At 41.3% G+C, this 21,087-nt stretch overlaps 1 protein-coding gene across 1 annotated transcript in view; it reads right to left on the bottom strand.

Moving 5' to 3' along the window:
- Positions 1-2,425: 2,425 nt before the first annotated feature.
- Positions 2,426-21,087, bottom strand: part of fbxw8 (F-box and WD repeat domain containing 8) — a 73,823-nt gene continuing 55,161 nt past the window's right edge. Inside the window, exons 8-11 of the mRNA XM_028824534.2 lie at positions 11,388-11,515; positions 4,584-4,757; positions 4,379-4,495; positions 2,426-3,081 (exon numbers count right to left, since the gene is read on the bottom strand). Of these exons, the coding sequence (XP_028680367.2) occupies positions 2,901-3,081; positions 4,379-4,495; positions 4,584-4,757; positions 11,388-11,515 (600 nt within the window). The 3' untranslated portion in view covers positions 2,426-2,900. The remainder of the gene's footprint in view (positions 3,082-4,378; positions 4,496-4,583; positions 4,758-11,387; positions 11,516-21,087) is intronic.

Below are 21,087 nucleotides of genomic sequence, written 5' to 3'. Positions count from 1 at the left end.
AGTGAGTCTCTATAGACTCCCAAAATATGTTTAAAACCTCTAGAATTTAATCCTTTAAACTCTGCCCCATTTTAGCTTAGCATAATGCCATCTTGCTTCATTCAATACCTTCCATATATCAAAGTAAAAGGCAGACTTCTGAATATATACCTCTAGTGAATAAATAATGTTGTGTACAGTAGACCCTCGCGAAGTCGCAGTTCAGGGTTCGCGGACTCAGTCATTCGTGGATTTTTCCTTAGAACCTAACTATTGATTGTTAGCGGAAAGCGCAAATATCCTCCTCAATTTTTTATGGCTTTTTTGTGGCAATACTGTGCTGTAGAGACAACAGGAAGCAACCGCTGAGGGAAAAGCAGTTTGGGATGGTGAAAGTAGCCAATCCGAGAGCGTTATTCATTTCCCCTTGCTGCTGATTGACTGCTGCCCTGTGACGCAACTCCAGCCGAGTTTCCTCATGTTTTCCATTTTGTTATCTTAAACGCACAAGATGTTGCCGAATCGCCCTGCACCTTCTAAGGTTTCTGGCACTGAAAACACTCCAGGAGAAGGTTGAACTACTGGATTTGCTCCGGGAACTAAAAAGTTAGGCTGCAGTAGCACTCCACTATGGCATTAATGAAAGCACCGCACGCTACATAAAGAAGAACGAAGCAGCGATCTGGAGTACCGTATCTAAGTTTCTGTGATAGTGCCAAAAGGTAACGACCGTAAGGAATAAAAATATCAACAGGATGGAATCTGCCTTGGCCCTGTGGATCACCGACTGCAGGAAGAACAACATCCCCTCGGACGGTAACATCATCTGTGAGAAAGCACGGAAATTGTAGCAGCAGATCGCTACAGGAGACAGTGAAGCAACTACCCATCACAATGTTCCTGAAACCTATAAAGAAAAGCCAGCATGAAACCCCACCAGAAGAAGACCCGTCCAAAGATACGACTCCTCCTGAAGCGCCTGAAGAAGAGGCGCCACCCGAGGAGTTTTCAATCCGCTGCATCGTACTGCACAGCTACTACTTCATCATCATCAGTGAGTAGCCATACATTTTACTGTGTTTTAATTAAATGAAATTATTATGTATTTACTCTACTTATAATAAAGAAAACGCACCTGCATGAATTACAGTACGTATATCGGTAACATCGGTATTTTACATTCTAGCACCGTGGGAGACATAGCAGTACAGTACTGTACAGTAGACGGGTTTACCTTTATATTCTGTTTTTAGGTAATGTATTAAGCTGAGTTTGCAACGAAATTAAAGTGCTTTGGGGGAATACTGTATTTAGCGTTTAAACTATAAAAATAGACATTTAAAAGACATTTTTTAACCACATCCAAAAGTCGCGGTTTTTCACAATTCGCGGGTGCTCTAGGAACGTAACCCCCGCCAATTTTGGGGGTGTACTGTACCGTAATCACAGTTCATTAAGCAGTACACTTACCTTATTCTTGGCGCAAGTTCAAGTAACCCAAATTTTATCCAAAGAGTTGTAAAATTAAACACCCAGGAAGGATATTAGAAGAATGCTATCGAGTTTGGTGTTATATATTGTAGGAATGCATTACGAATTTCAATTTAATCCTTAAACATTACACATGCATGTAACCCATAACAAACGCCACCACCTCAGGGCCACAGCTCACCAAGTATATGAAGACATTCTACAGGATCTGGCTGCTCTTAAAAACTAAGATTGTGACTTTTACCTTCAACAAAGCTCAAAGATGACAAGAACGATACATAGCCATCACACCATCCATTGTCTGAAGTCGCTCCCCCAAAACTACATTTGCACAGCCTCTGCCTGTAAAAGACAGTGGTGCACCGCGTGGCTCTTTCACCCACTCTAACTCCTGCCAGGTAGGCTGAGAGTTGCCCGATAACCCAAAATGCACATTTTGGATGTTGAAGGACACAAAATTAAGACCAAAATGCAAACTCTACACACACACACACACACACACACACACAAATACATACACTAAAGCTGGGCCTGGAATGTAACTCTTGAACCATCAGCTAGCAGTGCAATACATTGCCCAGTCCCGCTACCCTAACAAGCACATAAGTACTTTTATGTGCCAGCCTATTCTGTGGTACGGGAACACTCGGGTTGACAACACAAATATTTGCTCAAACAGAAGATGGACCAGAAGACAAAAGTGGACAATCCTCTTTGAGAATACCCACGGAGACAGCATTTCCAAAAAGAAATAAGAAGACTTACCTCCAAAAGGCCGACAGCCAATGCTGCACTTCAGATGGTGGCGTTCAGTGAGTGAACCTCCAGGGTGAAGGTGACCACCCCTGGCTTGTCTGCAGTTGTGAGCGTGTGAACACAGCTAGACCCAATAAGCCAGGAGGATTTAAAGGCCAAACATGGATAATTAATGCTTTACTGACACCATAGGGGATAAACATCAGAACTACGTGTTTACAAGAAATAAATAAATCATTAGGGACATTGCAAAATACTGGAGTATGATACAATTTATATACAATATACACAAATCTCTGTGCAAGAGCAAGGCTGACGGGTAAGTTAACGTGAGAACTGATTCTCAGCTCCTCAACTTGCAGGAATAATTAAAGAGAAAATGATCGACGTGCAAGACAAGAGCCATCAATGAATCACAGAGCCCGTCGTCCTGCTTGCACAACTCCACACTGAAGCTTTCACTTTAACCTGAACTGTGCCAAGTCCCCTGTGTATGACACATCTGCACTGTGCAGTGAACTGTCTTTTAAGATTTTAAAAATGTTAACATACTAACATATTGAAAAATAAATATTAAAAGGAACACTTCTGGAAAATGACAAGAGGTGTTCAAATGTGTGCTCAGATCCATTAGAAATGTCGTCCTCCTCCTCCATGACAGTCTTTAGTCTTGCTCAAGACACGTGTGGCCTGGTCGCCACAGAAGCGGCGAGGATGTTATCATATGGAACGGCCAGCCCAATGTTGTAGTTATAACCATGGGACTCGGCGTAACTTGAGCGGCAGATAGGAAGGATGTGATCGGTGCTGGACATGTCCACAGAAAAGTCGTACAGGTAGATGGTCCCTCTGTGCCTAAAGGACAACCAGCAGACAGATAAAGGATTAGAAGCTACCTTTAAGCAGCAAAGTCACTGAGCATCAACCCCCGGGGTTAATTTAGTCAAGAGCGACTTAGACCAGTGTCACATTACAAGACATTTCCGGTGATTTTTCAGTCACATTTATATAATCTGAGCGAGTCGGAAGCAGTCGTGGTACACATTTCTGTGACTGCTTGTCATGTGACAAAACCCAGCACCTCAGTTCAAGCAGTCTGTGACTCGGCCAACAAAATCAATTAGGTTTGTCTTAAGTTGTAGGGCAGTGAGTGCTCAGCCAGCTACAATTAATTTTTGAACCTCACAAACAGAAGAAAGGCTCATCCGTCTGATTTGACGTGTTTTATGTACCATGACAGAATGGATAACCGGGGAGGAAAGAAAAAGGGGGGCAGTGATTACGGATGAACTTGCCGTACCTGTAAGGTACAGGGGCAGCGCAATGTCAGAAAAAGGGGCCAACTCCTTACTGCTGGAAAGTTAACACGGCGTTGTGTCATCTGTCAAGCCCTGCGATTTCTAGTCGTGTAATCTAATACTGCAACTGCAGTAGTCAAGTTTGACATCCTCACGGATAAGAAATCGTGTAATGTGCCAACAAGCTTTACATGGCATCACATCATGCATAGGAGCCTCTCTACTGAATGACTATTTGGCTCCTGGTTCAGTTTAGGGTTCCAAATAAGCTCAAGTTTCCTCTCTTTTTGTGTTCAGTCAACGTTAAATTAAATCAGTACAACATATGTCAAAAATAATGAATTTTAATGTACGGCCCAATACCATACAAGGGATGTCTCAAAGGGCTTTAACAGACCCTGTTCTTTCACGGCCCCCCTGCCTTGACACTTTAAGAAGACAAGAAAAATACAATAGCTACATTTTGCCAATTGGGTATGTGTAGTTTATCAGCTTAGGGCAGCCAACCTGAAGTACACTAAAGTACGTTGAACTGCCAAAACAACAAGGAAACGAAAATTTTAAAAAACTCGGCCTACTTAGTCTAGACAATCCGTGAAGTTCAACTGCTGTGAAACGCTACAGGAGAGTAGGAACAGGACGTTCTGCTAACATTAATGCAGTGACACACTTGAGCTTCAAGACGCACTCTGCTAGGACAGGCCAATGCTGACTGCAAACGTGATCACAAAAGGAATTACCAGGACAAACTACAGCGATGTTTGTTGTGAAGCACATCAGATTGCAGTCGCTGATCTCACCACCGTACAGTACCCAGACTATGGGAGTAGAAAAAAGTTGAACTGAACTCTTACCGTCGATGTGCAGTGAGGTCATCATCGGTGATGCATGCTCCCCTGGGAGTCTTCTCGTCTGGAATATTAGCTGTTACTAAGGTCTGGGTGTGGAAGTGGATATGTCGAACAGGGTGCCTTTAAAAATCCAAAACAAATCTGTTCAGGGGTCCACACGGGATTGTCATCTTTATGTCCCCATATTTCAAAGGAAAAGAAAACTGACCTGTTGTGCATTTCCCAGAGCTTGGCTGCCATCCTCATTTCCCAGACGCAGAGCAGACCCTCCTCCCCACCGCTTACAATCTTCCAGTCATCTGCCTGCACCGCAGAAACCCCCATGTGATGGCCGTACAGAGATGTGACAGACTTTGCTGTCCTCAGATCAAACACCCGCACTCTGCCAATAAAAAGAGGAGCAGTGATGCATAGTCCACTAACAATCGGGGAGTTGTGTCAGCCAGAAAGAGAGTAGACCCGCTTACCTCAAAAGTGGACCGCCTGCCACTACCGGTGGCACTTTAGTTTAGGTCCTACCTGTAATGCGTCCATTAGTTACACACTGTATTTGAGAAGCTCTTAGCAAACGCTGCTTTTGGTCTTACGAACACCTACGAAGCATCAGTTAAGGGGATTTTCATCTCATGTGTGGCATATTCAGAGCTTGTGGTGTGGCATAGAATTTCTTTTGAATATGAGAGCTTTATTAAGTTAAGGGTACATAAGCCTTAAAATAAAGTTTTGCAACACTGAGAGATCAATAACTAAAGTGAAGTTCTTTTAGCAGAGGCTTTGTAAATGTCATTAAGACCTAAAGAAGCCATTACTAATGTCTTGTTACATGGTGTTATGTGACCAATAGACATGTTATGCAAAGTTGGACCAGCACCAATCCCAGAATACACCGACCGTATCATGCCTTTGGCCAAGCTGCTCTTCCTTCACGTATTAAATTTGTGTGAGGATTACGCCTATATTAACCAGAAGCTAGTAGAATTTTCCTTTAGTGTTACTGATTTGTTACTTCATTTGGAATCACTGCTGTACCTAGGAAAAGATATAACTATGTACAGGGTTAATAATGGCTGCAATCTCTAACAAACCTCTTCCCAGAGTGCACGAGTCCCCTGCTGGAAACATATAGGTACAGTAGTACCTCACTTCATCTAAAGTTCTAACACACGCTTGACCCAAGGCTACTAGAACATCGACTTAATCACTCACTGCATGCCCCATTGGGTCGTTCCCATCACAGCTTTACTCCTTCTCTGCTCTCTTCTACACCCCCACCAACTGACAAGCAGACCACTTTTATACGTACATTATCATTTTTCAGCAATCAAGGTGGGTGCAGCAATGCTCCCAACCAAGCAAGGCGATAGCAATAAAGAGGAAGACAAACATGTGAGCAAGGCGGCTTTTAAAAATGCAATTTATACACAACGCAGGAACATCGGAGCACTTTAGACTTCTGACAGCTCCAGCCACAACTGGCAGTGAAATCCTGCAGGCACCAGTGTGTAACCAACACTTCTGACGACACACTGGGCCATTTTTCCCAATGAGCAGAATGGCACTAAATTATCAGATCCACACTTAATTATATAATTACAATTTTTTTGGAAATTCAATTGTTCAGTTACTTGTGCCCATCTGTAATTCGCGGATTTCTCTCTTTCCTCCACACACTCACACATACACACACACACACACACACACACACACAGCTTAAAAATAAAAAGTATTTACCCCCTTGGAAGCTTTCACATTTTATTTTTATAAAACATTGAATCTTAGTACTAAAACATAATTTGGTTTTTCTGGATTCTGACTTACACAAGTGAAATGAAGAAGCTTTCTTTTCTAAGCACAGTTTATTCTCGACGTTGTAGAAACATTTAGAGTCATTCAACAACAAACAGAAAAGAAAACCTAATAAAGCCTCAATAACACTCAACTACATTTCTGTCCTCCCTAATTAAATAAAACCCAAATGCGTCTTCTCCAGACTCGCTCTCCTTGAGACGGGTGGGGACACAGGGTCTTTCAGAATTATGTTTGTAATAAAAGTGAAAGCACAGCTTTGTCCTGTAACTGCTTCTCTAGATAGATAGATAGATAGATAGATGGAGAGAGAGAGAGAGAGAGAGAGAGAGAGAGAGAGAGATGCTTTATTTGTACTCAAGGGGAGATTAAAACAGTAGCTCAAACAAGTTTGAAAAATACACATATACATACATACACATATACATACATACACACATACATACATACATACATACACACATACATACACATATACATATATATACATACACACAAACACACACATATACATACACACAAACACATACATACTGTACATATACATATATATATACATATATACAGTGCATCCGGAAAGTATTCACAGCGCATCACTTTTCCCACATTTTGTTATGTTACACCCTTATTCCAAAATGGATTAAATGCATTTTTTTCCTCAGAATTCTACACACAACACCCCTTAATAACATGAAAAAAAGTTTACTTGAGGTTTTTGCAAATTTATTAAAAAATAAAAAAACTGAGAAATCCCATGTACATAAGTATTCACAGCCTTTGCTCAATACTTTGTCGATGCACCTTTGGCAGCAATTCCAGCCTCAAGTCTTTTTGAATATGATGCCACAAGCTTGGCACACCTATTCTTGGCCAGTTTCGCCCATTCCTCTTTGCAGCACCTCTCAAGCTCCATCAGGTTGGATGGGAAGCGTCGGTGCACAGCCATTTTAAGATCTCTCCAGAGACGTTCAATTGGATTCAAGTCTGGGCTCTGGCTGGGCCACTCAAGGACATTCACAGAGTTGTCCTGAAGCCACTCCTTTGATATCTTGGCTCTGTGCTTAGGGTCGTTGTCCTGCTGAAAGATGAACCGTCGCCCCAGTCTGAGGTCAAGAGCGCTCTGGAGCAGGTTTTCATCCAGGATGTCTCTGTACATTGCTGCAGTCATCTTTCCCTTTATCCCGACTAGTCTCCCATTTCCTGCCGCTGAAAAACATCCACACAGCATGATGCTGCCACCACCATGCTTCACTGTAGGGATGGTGCCAGGTTTCCTCCAAACGTGACGCCTGGCATTAACACCAAAGAGTTCAATCTTTGTCTCGTCAGACCAGAGAATTTTCTTTCTCATGGTCTGAGAGTCCTTCAGGTGCCTTTTGGCAAACTCCAGGCGGGCTGCCATGTGCCTTTTACTAAGGAGTGGCTTCCGTCTGGCCACTCTACCATACAGGCCTGATTGGTAGATTGCTGCAGAGATGGTTGTCCTTGTGGAAGGTTCTCCTCTCTCCACAGAGGACCTCTGGAGCTCTGACAGAGTGATCATCGGGTTCTTGGTCACCTCCCTGACTAAGGCCCTTCTCCCCCGATCGCTCAGTTTAGATGGCCGGCCAGTTCTAGGAAGAGTCTTGGTGGTTTTGAACTTCTTCCACTTACGGATGATGGAGGCCACGGTGCTCATTGGGACCTTCAAAGCAGCAGAAATTTTTCTGTAACCTTCCCCAGATTTGTGCCTCAAGACAATCCTGTCTTGGAGGTCTACAGACAATTCCTTTGACTTCACGCCTGGTTTGTGCTCTGACATGAACTGTCAACTGTGGGACCTTATATAGACAGGTGTGAGCCTTCCCAAATCATGTCCAGTCAATTGAATTTACCACAGGTGGACTCCAATTAAGCTGCAGAAACATCTCAAGGTTGATCAGGAGAAACAGGATGCACCTGAGCTCAGTTTTGAGCTTCATGGCAAAGGCTGTGAATACTTATGTACATGTGCTTTCTGTGTGTCCTGCGGTGGGTTGGCACCCTGCCTGGGATTGGTTCCTGCCTTGTGCCCTGTGTTGGCTGGGATTGGCTCCAGCAGACCCCCGTGACCCTGTGTTCGGATTCAGCGGGTTGGAAAATGGATGGATGGATAGATGTGCTTTCTCGATTTTTTTTATTTTTAATAAATTTGCAAAAACCTCAAGTAAACTTTTTTCACGTTGTCATTATGGGGTGTTGTGTAGAGTTCTGAGGAAAAAAATGAATTTAATCCATTTTGGAATAAGGCTGTAAGATAACAAAATGTGGAAAAAGTGATGCGCTGTGAATAGTTTCTGGATGCACTGTACATACATATACATACACACATACACACACAGATACACATATACATACACACAATACATACACACACAGATCTATAACACTACTTGAGTTTTTCTGTTTTCTCCACAAGGTTTCAGATAATGGGAGCACCAAATCAGGACTCAGGAGTACATCTGTTAAAACGATTGCCGTTTCTTATTAAATAACAAAGTTTAATCCATTCATGTTAATCATGGAGCAGAAGATTGCCGACATGTTGCATGTTAATGAGACATACAAGTATGAACGTCACTGCACTGTGTGTATGTAACAGTACTACTACTATTACAACTTTAAATGGACAAGAATAAGCCCAAAAGACAAGAGACAGATTCAGTGCAGACAACATGTTTATGAAAAAGTACAGACGAAACAAGCCACCCATTGAAAACTGAGATGACCACTTTACATTGCTACAAAAAAAAAAACGCTAATGTGAAAAAGTCAGTCCGGTCTCTGAGTTTTACAATTAGGTAAATCAAACCTCGAGGGACACACACCACATAACTGCTGAACTGCAGGATGTGGTGAGGACTAAATAATTGCTATGGTCTCATACTTAGAACAAAACAAGCTCATGGGGAAGCACTTTTCCTTCTTTCTCCCCTGACTGCACTTACACTAATATTTCTACTGTAGGGCAGAATCAGGCAGTAACTCAGACAACTAGTTCCATGAACACCAAGCACTCTGGCTGTGACATTTCCTGTCACATGGCTAGGCTGATATGATCTTCTAGCTCAGGCATATGGTCAGCTCTTACCCCTAACTTTAGTTTTTATACTCGAGTGGCCACAAAAGACAAGAAAGTTCAACAGAACCCATTCTTGATGATCGTGGAGTTGCACAGAAGGGATGTGTTGCATGTTGGTCTGATACGCAAGAAAGAATTTCGCTATGCTATGATTAATACTACAGTACTTGTATGACTAGTGACAGTAGCATTACACCAGTTCCTACATAACACTGTGTGTGATATATACACTCGGAACAGAACAGAGCTGTTTGTTTCAAACCCAGATTCATGCATCTTGATTTTTGTCAGTTCACCGACTGCACTTTTGACCATCCGACTCTTATTACTTCTTCCTGGAACAGCCTAGCAACTGCACCACTTAGCAAAATTAAACTCTAACTCGGTATCTTGTCATACAAAGAGAGCAAGTTATAAAGAGGAGGTGGCATAAATGGAAATGAGCCGTTTTCTTAATTTTTATAGCCATCTGGACTCTCACTAAAACTTGTCTTGTGCCAGGTACACTAACATTTCTTTGACAGTAATTGTTGTAAACCACTTCATGGCGAGATCTTGTGAAAGCATCCAGCACCCTAGGGTGATGCAGCGGTTTGCATCGTCTCAGTGTTCTGGGTATGAATCCCACACGCAGTTGTAGTCTGTGTCAAAGCTGCCTGTTCTCCCTGTCAATGCCTTCAGGGTACTCCAGACTTCCTCCCACACCCCCAAAAAGACTCTCGCGTTGGTTACACGTCAATTCAAAATTAGCCCAGTATGAATGTGAATGTTTGCTTTGGATCAAAGACAGACCCTTATCTTCCTTCACCCCACCAATCCATGGGATTTTGCATTTAGGAGTCAAGGAAAGAAGGCAGTATGTTTGCAACTTTGAATTTTGGATAACAGTTTATGACTTTTGCACACTTCCATTTTCTAGTCCGGTTTTGGTTTTTGACCCCTGTATGATCAACATCTTTTCTTTGTCTCTCTCCCTTTTACAAAATTTCCTGGTCTACTTAGTCAGCTTTCTATTTCTACAGCCATGACACATTCAAACATACACCTCTAAAGTAACAATATATGTAGTAAATCTATATTTTCCCATTTTTAAATTCATTATTTTAGTGTGGCTCACTCAGTGTATTTAACTTGTGTTCAGCCAATTACCAAATTCTCATGTCTGAATTGTACCAAAACATCTAAGATCTTGACTTTGTGTTTGTGTCTCAAAGCATCACTATCTCTCCATATTTGTGCTTGGTACCCTGGGCTACAAATCCTAGCATCATGTTTGCCTTTTAAAGTGCCCATAATCAAGGCCTAACCAAGGACAGAAAGGCTGAGAAGGGGAAGTATATTTATGATGACCACCTTTGTGTCTGGGCAGCATGGTGGTGCAGTGGTAGGAGACCAGGGATCATATCCCAGATCCGCCCTGAGTGTAGTTTGCATGTTCTCCCCATGCCTGCATGGGTTTCCTACGGGTGCTCCAGATTCCATCCAAAGACACACAGGTTAGGTCGGTTAGTGATCCTAAATTGGCCGTAGTGTGTAGGGGAGTGTGTGTGTGTGTGGATGTTTGCCCTGCAATGGACTGGCACCCTATCCAGTGTTTGTTCCTGCCTTGTGCCCTATGCTAGCTGGGATAGGCTCCAGCAGATACCCATGACCCTGTTCAGGGCTGAGCGGATTAGAAAATGACTGACTGCTGTGTCTGGACACATTACCTCCCCTTTGTAGCATTCTTTAAATTTGCTTGAGATCCGAGAATTGGCAAGAAGAGTTCAATTTTCTAGGCAAGCCAAAGATTTCTTGCAGTGGACCTGTTGTGCTGCTAAGCTTTGCTTTTAATTTTCTCAAGCCTGTGCTACAGATGTTACGGGGGAAGCAGCACAGCGTGTAAAACACCAGGCCACTGTTGAAAAGTAAGAGGGATCCGGTGAGGCTTTGTCTGCTAACAGATGGGCATCTCCGTCTTGATGCAGGACATAATAAACAACCCTCCGGCTGAAGAACTTTCAGTCGTCACCCTCATTGAAAATAGGCAAACGCAGAAAGTGTGATGGAAGCTGGTTATTCTGAACTGAGCTGATGTACAGGCAGTAAAATCAAACAGTGGCTTACCTTCGGTCTTTGTTGCCAGACACCAGCAGATTTGGAGGACTGTCCTTCAAGTTGACACAAGTAAAATCTCCACTGGATGACCCCAAGGATACAACTGCCTGGCCAGTCTCCCAGCTGTACACATCAATCTTCACGTCAAGGGAAGAAAAAAAAAAAGGAGGAATCAATCCAGGGTGTGTGTGTGTGTGTGTGTGTGTGTCTGTGTATACTACGTTGACCAGCATTGTCTTAAAGTACAGAACTATGCAACAATACAATGCAAGTAAATCAATTTTTTAACCTTTGCTACTGTATCACAATATTTCTGATTTAAACCCTAATTTTCTTATTACTTACAGATGTATTAGAAGATCCTCCGTATAAAAATTTGCTGAAAGTTCACAATTAATTGTGGCCATGTTCACACTACTAAGTTTTGATTTACAAATGGAGCTTTTAACACAAAGTCTAACACCCCGGACATGATATTATCATTGGATGCAGAAAAAGCGTTTGATATGGTTGAATGGAACTACCTCTTTACTACACTGGAGAAATTTGGGTTTGGCCCGAACATTTGTGCATGGATCATACTACTGTATACCAGTCCAGAAGCTTCAGTTTGTATTAACAACATTAATTAAGACTATTTCAAACTAGAATGTGGTACCAGACAAGGATGCCCCCTGTCACCACTGCTTTCTGCAATCTCCATTGAGCCACTGGCAGTTCACTGTCAAAATGCTTATGAGATAAAGGGGATTATCAGAGAAGGACTGGAACTGAAAATTTCTTTATATGCAGATGATACGGTACTGTACATATAAGATCCACAAAATACTGTGCCTGCGGTCCTAACAGCACTAACAGAATTTCAAGATTTCTGGTCTCAGAATTAATTTGAATAAAAGTGTGCTCTTTCCAGTGAACTCTCAAGCATACAATATTAGTTTGGACACCTTCACTTTTTATCATCGCAGATCAGTTTAAATATCTAGGGGTAAACATCACATGTAAACATAAAGCTCTTTATCAACAAAATTTTGCTGCCTGCATGGCAAAACTTAAGCAAGAATTGCATAGATAGTCAACCCTTCATCTCACTTTAGCTGGAAGAATTAACAGATGAATATCCTTCCTAAGCTTCTCTTTTTATTTCAAAACATTCCAATATATATCAATAATCATTTTTTAAGAAATTAGATTCAACCATAACCACATTTATTTGGAATTCAAAACATCCACGTTTCCAAAGAGCGACTCTACAAAGACCTAAGGCAGAAGGTGGCATGGCTCTACCTAACTTTCAGTTTTATTACTGGGCAGCAAATATACAAGCTATAAAAACCTGGACATTGACAAAAATGGATGAACACACACAGGCTTGGTCCACAATAGAAATAAAATTCTGCAGTACTTCTTTATATTCCTTGCTTTGTACCCCAATAAGTACAAGTCATCGCCAATATACTAATAGCCCAATTGTGCTTCACTCACTCAGAATATGGAACCAATGCAGGAAGTATTTTAAGATAGATAAGTGTTTATCTGTGGCACCTCTGCACGATAACCACCTTTTTCCACCCTCTCAAACGTACACAGTTCTTAATGTCTGGGAAACATTCAGGATTAAATCACTTAGAGATCTGTACATAGACAACGTCTTTGCATCCTACAAACAATTGCACTCCAAATTTAACCTTCCAGCAACACATTTCTTTCACTACCTTCAAATTAGAAACTTTGTTAAACAGAATCTGCCCAATTTCCCTCACCTCCCACCTACCTCTATTTCGGAAAAAAATACTGATCAATCTTGAGGACTCAGACAGCATTTCTGTAATATATAAAAACATCTTAAAGTCCCTACCTTTCAAAGATCCCAGAGTACAGTGGGAAAAGGATCTCTCACTCAACATCTCAGAAAAGGAGTGGAAAGTAGCAATGCACAGAATTCACTCGAACTCCATATGCGCAAAGCATACAATTATTCAACTCAAAATTATATATCGAGGGCATCTCTCTCGTGTAAAATTGTCCAAAATGTTTCCAGGGCAAGATCCAACCTGCAAACGCTGCAATCAAGTTCCAGCCTCACTGGGCCACATTGTTTGGGCCTGCACCAAATTAACATCATTCTGGACCAAAATCTTTAAATGTCTATCAGACAGCCTTGGTGTCCCAATCCCTCCTAATCCACTAACAGTTGTGTTTGGTGTTCTTCCAAATGGGCTTAAAGTGGAGAAGGACAAACAAACTGTGATTGCCTTTACTACACTATTGGCACATAGGACTTCTCTTGCTCAACTGGAAGAATCCTAACTCTCGTATTCTAAGTCAGTGGGTAGCTGATGTTATATATTATCTAAAATTGAAAGAAAAAAATCAAATTCTCACTTAAAGGATCTCTACAAAACTTTTCCAAAACCTGGCAGGAACTAATCAGTAACATTTTAGAATAAGCATTTAAATTGAGGAAGCAAGGTTCTCTCCCCACTTTTACTTCATTTATCTTTATTCATTTATCTATTTACTTATTTTTACTAGCTTACAGTTTTACTCTGCTGGCCCAGCTCTCTTTCTCATGGGTGGGGGTTGATTTCTTTTAAACCTATTTTTTGTACAAAAACTTGATTTGTATGGAATGTTATTTGATTTTAATAAAATCAATAAAATCAAAAAATGTAGCATTATAACACCAAGAGAACGTGTGTGTAAAGTGCCAGGACCAAGTACGGAAAGAAAAAAAAAAACAACCATACACCAAACAGTTAAATAAATAAATAAAACAGAACAGCAGGTACTGCATACTTGTGAGTACAGCTAACTTTAAAAAGTGGTGGCATGCTGGAAAAATTGGCACTCCAAAGAGCAAACCAACGAAGTGCCAAGCCACTTAAACCATGGCCAAATAACATTGAACCTCCAAAAGAAAAATAGGAAAAGGTAAAAATAAGAGTGGCCAAACCTGTCACTTAGCCTGACAGCTGGGGGGCATGCCTAGCTTTAGCTGTTATTGCAGGTAATCGAAGAGCAGGGACAGAAAAGGAGTTCCCATGGAGTTTTGTGTCGATCGTCCATGTATGTCAGAATGCATAACAGCAGGAAGCGGGGCACGAGGCTATTAAAAAATTAGGGACTAGACACCCAAGATCAGTGGCTTAAGCCCCAGTAAGCCCACCCCTAACTATGCTACTACCTGACATCTGCTTCATTGCCTAGTTTGATAGAGAATGGTTCAATTTTCATGGAGAAACTCTGTAAAGGTGGTGGAAGAACAGTTGTCCACAAGTAAAAAGGGACAAGCGCTTTCAAGCAAGGCCTCCTAATAACAAAACCACCCTGATCCTCTTTCAGGATTAGAATATTACAGATAATCAAGGTGCACAATTTTAATACCGTTATGTGGATTAATTAAAAATGCAGATGCTTAAGACGTTCAAAAATCACTTGCATAGCCTGAGGGTCTCCCAAATGTTTAAAGTAATTCTCCACTCAAAAATGATTATTTTTTATATATTGGACCACAGCAAACAATATAAAAGGTCTGTGGGGAAAAAAAAAATCATACCTATAGAAATGAGATTTTTCAGTTTTTGATTTTAATAAATTGATAAGCCTTTCTGAAAATATGTTTTCACTTGGTCTGTATGGGTTACTGAGTGTAGACTGATGGTCAAAAACTGTAAATTTATCCCTTTAAAGTTACATCTACAAATCAAAGTGTCACGAAAGCGAAGGGCTCTCAATACTTCGTGAGTCCACTTTGAGTACCGCACTTTGCCTCTCTTCTTGTTCTTTTGCAATCTTGCCTCTTAAACTAGCTTTAAAATGAAGCATTCGTTTTTTTTTTCTATAATCGATAACACTGAAACTACTTTAGTAATTAACAAAGGCAAATTTTGCTCCAGCAGCATTTTTGTTTGCAGATGCACCAAAACCAAGTTTGTGTAGAGATAGGCAGCTGCATGCAAGATTTTTGTGAGTAGGATGCAGCAGTTGGGGAGATGGTACTATCAGCAGCGTTGATTAAATCTGTCGGTCTTAATCAGCAGTTAAAGAACATTTTCAGGTTTACAATGTTTTTCTAACTGTACACATCAGGCCAGTCCCATAGCATTTTAATTAATGCAAATGTCTAGTTAAAGCAGATGTCCGGACTAAAATTTCACAAAGCACACAAGACAGCTTCTCTCATGCCAGCCTCTCATGTGTCACCACAGAAACAAATTGGACTTGCCAAAGTTTCCATCAAGAAATAACAGGTGAACAAAACAAGACGGGGGACCATTCAGGAGCTCTTGAAAACCCAAAGCAGGAAAGCACAGACCACACTGAATAATTCATATTCAGTAATAAGAGAAAGAGAGAGAGAGGAAAAAAGGGCCCAGCTTACATTCTGTATGATGCAAGTTTTGAAAATCTGCCAGATGTTACATCTCTCTCATCAAGGCCAGACTTGCCTAATTGTGTGCTACATAACCAGTGCCAAGTCCCAAAGAGCAGAGTTACACAGCATGGCAACTGGTCATTACAACTGCTCGCCATGTTGCCTTATTAGAGTGAAGCCAGACCAATCAACACACAGCAGGCGGAAGAACTTGATGAGTTTGTATGACATCCTCATAAATAAAATAAAACCACCTCTTCTCTTTCAGCTGCTATTTCTCTTTGTTTATAAAGATTGGGGGCTGAGGGGCTTGCAGCTGTAGGCTAACTAGCCAGTCACACTCAAGCACTGCATGGACTGCTACAGTGAGCAATTTAATATTTTTTAACAACACAAAGCTGTAAAGATTAATTAACTGCATAAAATAAAGACCATAATGAATGAATCTAACCACTAATTTTCTTAACCATTTACCCAGTTCAGGGTTACTGGGAGCCAGAGCCAACCCCGAAAGCAACAAATGCTAGGTAGGAACCATAATGTGTTAGTCACCTGTGGATATGACCTGTATTCAAACATATGATGCAGCATTAACATCACAGTGGGTTTCTGGTCAGTCTCACAGGATGGTAGAATGCGCTTGGCAATATGGGAAGACCTCAGGGTAGAAGCACTGCTTTTGGTGATTACCAAGAGCCTGCTGTTGTGGTTTGGGCATCTAGTGAGGGTGGCCCCTGGGTGGGGTGTACAAGGCATGGCCCACATGCAGAAGACCCATGGACAATTTACGGACATGCTGGAAGTACTGAATCTTTTTAGATGGTCTGGGAGGAACTTGGAATTCCCCAGGAGAAGATGGAGAGTGACGCAGATACTAGGATGGCCTAGTCTGTTCTGTGGGGCGTGTTGCCATCCTGACCCTAGCAGGACAAATGGATAAAAAACACACTGCATTAACAGTTCCTCAATATACATGGGGAGGTTAAGGGGTTTTAAGCCTAAAATTGTACTAAAATATGTGACATTACTAGCATTTGTGAGTTATAGTTTACACATCTTGTTTTAGAACCAAATCAACACAAAATTTATCATTTATCATGCTGTGATAAAACTTCTAATGCTGTGTTCACAAGCTCTCGGTCTGTTCAGAGCTCTGAGTTGTGACATTTCCCCTTCCGACTTTAGTGCATTTATGTGGGTTTCCTGTCAGACTATTTAGAGAAACGCAAGGTCACTGTTGATTTGTTACTTGGTCTGCAAAAAAAAACAAAAAAAAAAAAAAAATGAAATTAAAGATACAGTAAATAATATTCTACATAGATTAGAAAATTAAAAATAAGCATATTAAACGTTTATCATTTTGCTCCAAATGCAGTTAGACCACAAAATCGCATTTCTGACTACACAGGTTATGCATTTTATTGTATACAATTGACTAAGGTGAAAGGTCAGCATTACCTCTCAACTTGGAAAATTCAAGTAGTTTTGTTTTTTTCCCACCAAATTGTCTGACTTGTAGCTCCAAGTTCATAGTTCATTCACATGAAATTTACGACTTGGAAACCTATATTTACCGTTCATCCGATAGCATGTGAACATAGCATAACACTAGATAATAATTCACCCTTGGAGGTTCAATGGGACACCAAAATCAAGAGATGGAATGCAGAATTTCATTATGACAGAACATCTCTTGAAGATGACCAACACTCTGATTGCCATTAAATATTACGGCAGAGTACAATGCTTTCACAGTGAAGGCAATCATAATGAATAATAATCTTCATTTGGATCTTGATCTTTGTTTGTCCGCAAATTCACTGCCTTGTGTGGTGTTCCTGCTGTGTTCAGTAGAGGGCAGTAGTGATGGAGGAGGAGAGGAAGTGAGGGGGAGGATCGTTGGATGAGGTTGGAGTGTGGTGATTAAAGAGGATTGAACTAAAGGAGACTACGTGCTGTTTGTACTGGCTGAATACACAACACCTTGGTTGTTACTTTTGTTTACACACACTGTCGACACCACTCTTTGTGTTTAGATCTGGCGTCGACACCACTCTTTGTGTTTAGATCTGGCGTCGACACCTGCTTCGTTGTCTAGACTGTGGTTTTTTGTGTTTCTATCGACCGTCGTTGGCAGCACTTCATCCAAATCGAATGTTCACCCACTTCTTGGAGTTGGCAGTCAGAGTATATAAGTCGGACACACTTCTGTGATTTTCCATCAGTCGGCGTTTGGAGTTCAAGAAAGAAGCATTGGTTCTTCCTTACTCTTTGGATTGCCACAAAGCAACCTGCGAGATTGGAGAAAGGTTGAGAAGAGGTCGTGAGAGGAAACGACAGCGTCATGAAAACGAGACGGACTTTGAACGGAGAGAAGCAGAAATGCTCCTCCACCACCACATAATTACTATTCGGACAGTGATTCCGTGAAGGCCGTTCCTATCGAATCTATGTCCAAGGGTTTTGTTTTGTAATTTTGTTTCCCTTATAAAAAATCATAATGCTGTGCGACGAAGGGCCCAGTTCACGACTGGCAGCCGCGTTTAAACAGGGAGCCCTTCATAGACAACTTTAACACGCGCAACGTAGTTGGGCGCACATGGCTAGTAATGAATAATCTAGTAGTGACTGTATAAGATAAAAACTGCTGTAGGGATTAATTATGGGTCAGCAGAAGTCATCTTTCATGAACAATTAAACAGGAGAAAGCTCTGTGCATGTTTGCAGCCCAGAATGTTGACTCCTGAAATGAAGCACCACCAGATCCAAAGTTCCACACAGATATCTGAGCTAATGAATTTGGATGAGGAGAAATTTAAGAAGCATTTCATAACTAGGCAGAAGGTTTGGTTTAATTAGCAAGACTCAAACAAGTTTAAGCAAAAAGTGAACAATGGAAGAATGGAGATTGTCCAACACTAAAGAAGGTCAAAGTCTAATCCAGTTTCTAGCAAGGATCATGCATAAAATTTATGATGATGAGGGTAAAGTCCATTTTGATTACATTTCTTAGAAGGTCCACACAACTGATCAATCTTATTAAGATTTACTCTGACATGTGCGATAGTCAACCAGGGTAAAGCAGGGAGGAAAGCCGTTGACTTCTGCTTTATGACAACACCCTCTATCACACTGCTCGAATTGCAAAGCCTGCTCTGGGAAAACACTTTGATTCAAAAAGATGCCACAGTGACCTTCTTCTCCAACCCCAACTCCATATATTACCACCTTGTGCTCAATCTAAAAGGGCTGCTTCTGTGATATGTTCTATATCAATGGCAAAGAAGTCAAGCAAGCTATAGAAAAAACAAGACAAAACATTAATTACTTTAGTAGAATAGAAACTCTTTGTGTTATGATACACAGATGAGCACTTAAAGGGATTATGTCCTGTTATAGACTAGCTTGGTGTAGACTTCTGAAATTTGTATGTTAATGAAATACCAAAACCCACCAGCCCAGGGTGAAATACAATTATCACCAACTAATTCTGTATCAGTATACTCGATGTCACAGATTTTGTAAGGTAAACAATGTTCACTTGTACACTTTGGCTTCCTCTGTGCCTTTTGACTGACAAAAGCTCATGAGAGTACCTATAACTCAGTCAATATCCAAACTGGACAAAATACACCGTCTCTGGATTTCTGTCAGCCTCTCGCACTAATAGACTGTTTTTCCATCTTTATCTAGTACTCTTGATGGTTTATACAAGGTTGGCTTCCATTTATTGACATACACAACTAAATAGAAACTTCTTACTTGCATGCTAAGCTAAGGCTCCATCACACTACATTTTTTCGTCAATTTTCGGTCTCTGACTTCATTTACATTATCTTAGTTAGTCAAAGGCAGTTGATATCCACTCCTAGGAAAGCCCGTGATGTAGTCTGACATACCCAGTGTGCATCTTGCCATTAAGTCATAGGGACGGCATCTGTACGTACAAGACCTGACAACCAATGGGCATTCACCCAGAAGTACAATGCATACAGTGAAGGCATGAGGAATTGGGCCATGCAAACAAGTAACAGCTTCATCAGTCTGATGCCTTGTATTTATCATATAGTGAAAAAATGGAAGAAAGGAAAAGGACTAAGATTACATCTGACATTGCTACACCAAGAATGTCTTACTACAGCACCACCACTGCCAGGCAGCACATTAACAAAGTGTCAGCAAGTGGCGAGCCTGCAATATTTGGGAGCTTTGAAACTGTGCTGGAAAGTCATTATGTAGTCCTCCAATTTCATATACCCTATGATTCTTAGTCTTGCAATCCAACATCTTGATGAGATCAGCGACGGTAGTTGTCAAGCTTGACGTCTCTTCTGACTAAAAGTGGTATAATATGTTGCATGCTTTATTGACACAGCCAGGGAAACAAACAAAAAAAAGATAAAGAACAGTTTAGACTTAACAGGAGATCTACAGTTTAGGAACAAATATATGCTGTACATGAAGAAAGGACTCACGATCGCTGATTTATATGCACACAAATTCACAAGTAAGATTTAAGGCCAGTACAAAAAGTGCCAGAGAGCTGGCTGAATCTTGACTATCAAACGAAAACGCCATTAATAGACATTTGGACATGAACCCAGCATATGCAAACTTAAGAAGAACATCCTTATCTTATACATAATTCGCCTCCTCACTCATGTCCGTCCGAAGCCGAATGCGCAGTCGCCTTCTGCGCACTCACTGACGTCAGTCCAAAGCCGAATGTGCAGTCGCCTTCTGCGCCGCTGCCCGAAAAACCTTACGAGACCGAAATCCAACCCCAACATCACGGCAGGCGGCGGATTTAGCCTACGCATTATACAACTGTCTTCAACAGGTACATTCATGACTTAAATATGTCAAAGTTCATCTCACTTCCAACTTACACAAATGCCTCCAAAGAGAGCATTTGCTTCACCCGACGAATGTCAATCCGAAGCCGAATGCACAGTCGCCTTCTGCGCATCCAACCCCAACGTCACGGCAGGTGGCGGATTTAGCCTACGCATTATACAACGGTCTTCAACAGGTACATTCGTGGCTTAAACATTTCAAAGTTCGTCTCACTTCCAACTTATACAAATGCCTCTGAAGAGAAAATTTGCTTCATCGCGGCAGGCGGCGGATTTAGCCTACGCATTTCGGGATTATTATTCTGAAATCCCAAATCCTTCCGCCCAGGCGTAGGATATTAGCCCCGATCACAGCCAACCCTCACACTCAAAATAATACGTAAGAACATATTATTATTAAGTACTTTCAGCGGGCGAGTGATGTGAAGGTGCAAGTTAAAGATGGGCCACATCAAGGGAAATTACTACCAAACAG

The sequence above is a fragment of the Erpetoichthys calabaricus genome, chromosome 18 (assembly GCF_900747795.2).
Source record: "Erpetoichthys calabaricus chromosome 18, fErpCal1.3, whole genome shotgun sequence".
Lineage (NCBI taxonomy): Eukaryota > Metazoa > Chordata > Cladistia > Polypteriformes > Polypteridae > Erpetoichthys > Erpetoichthys calabaricus.
This window is presented reverse-complemented; position numbering and strand designations above follow the sequence as displayed.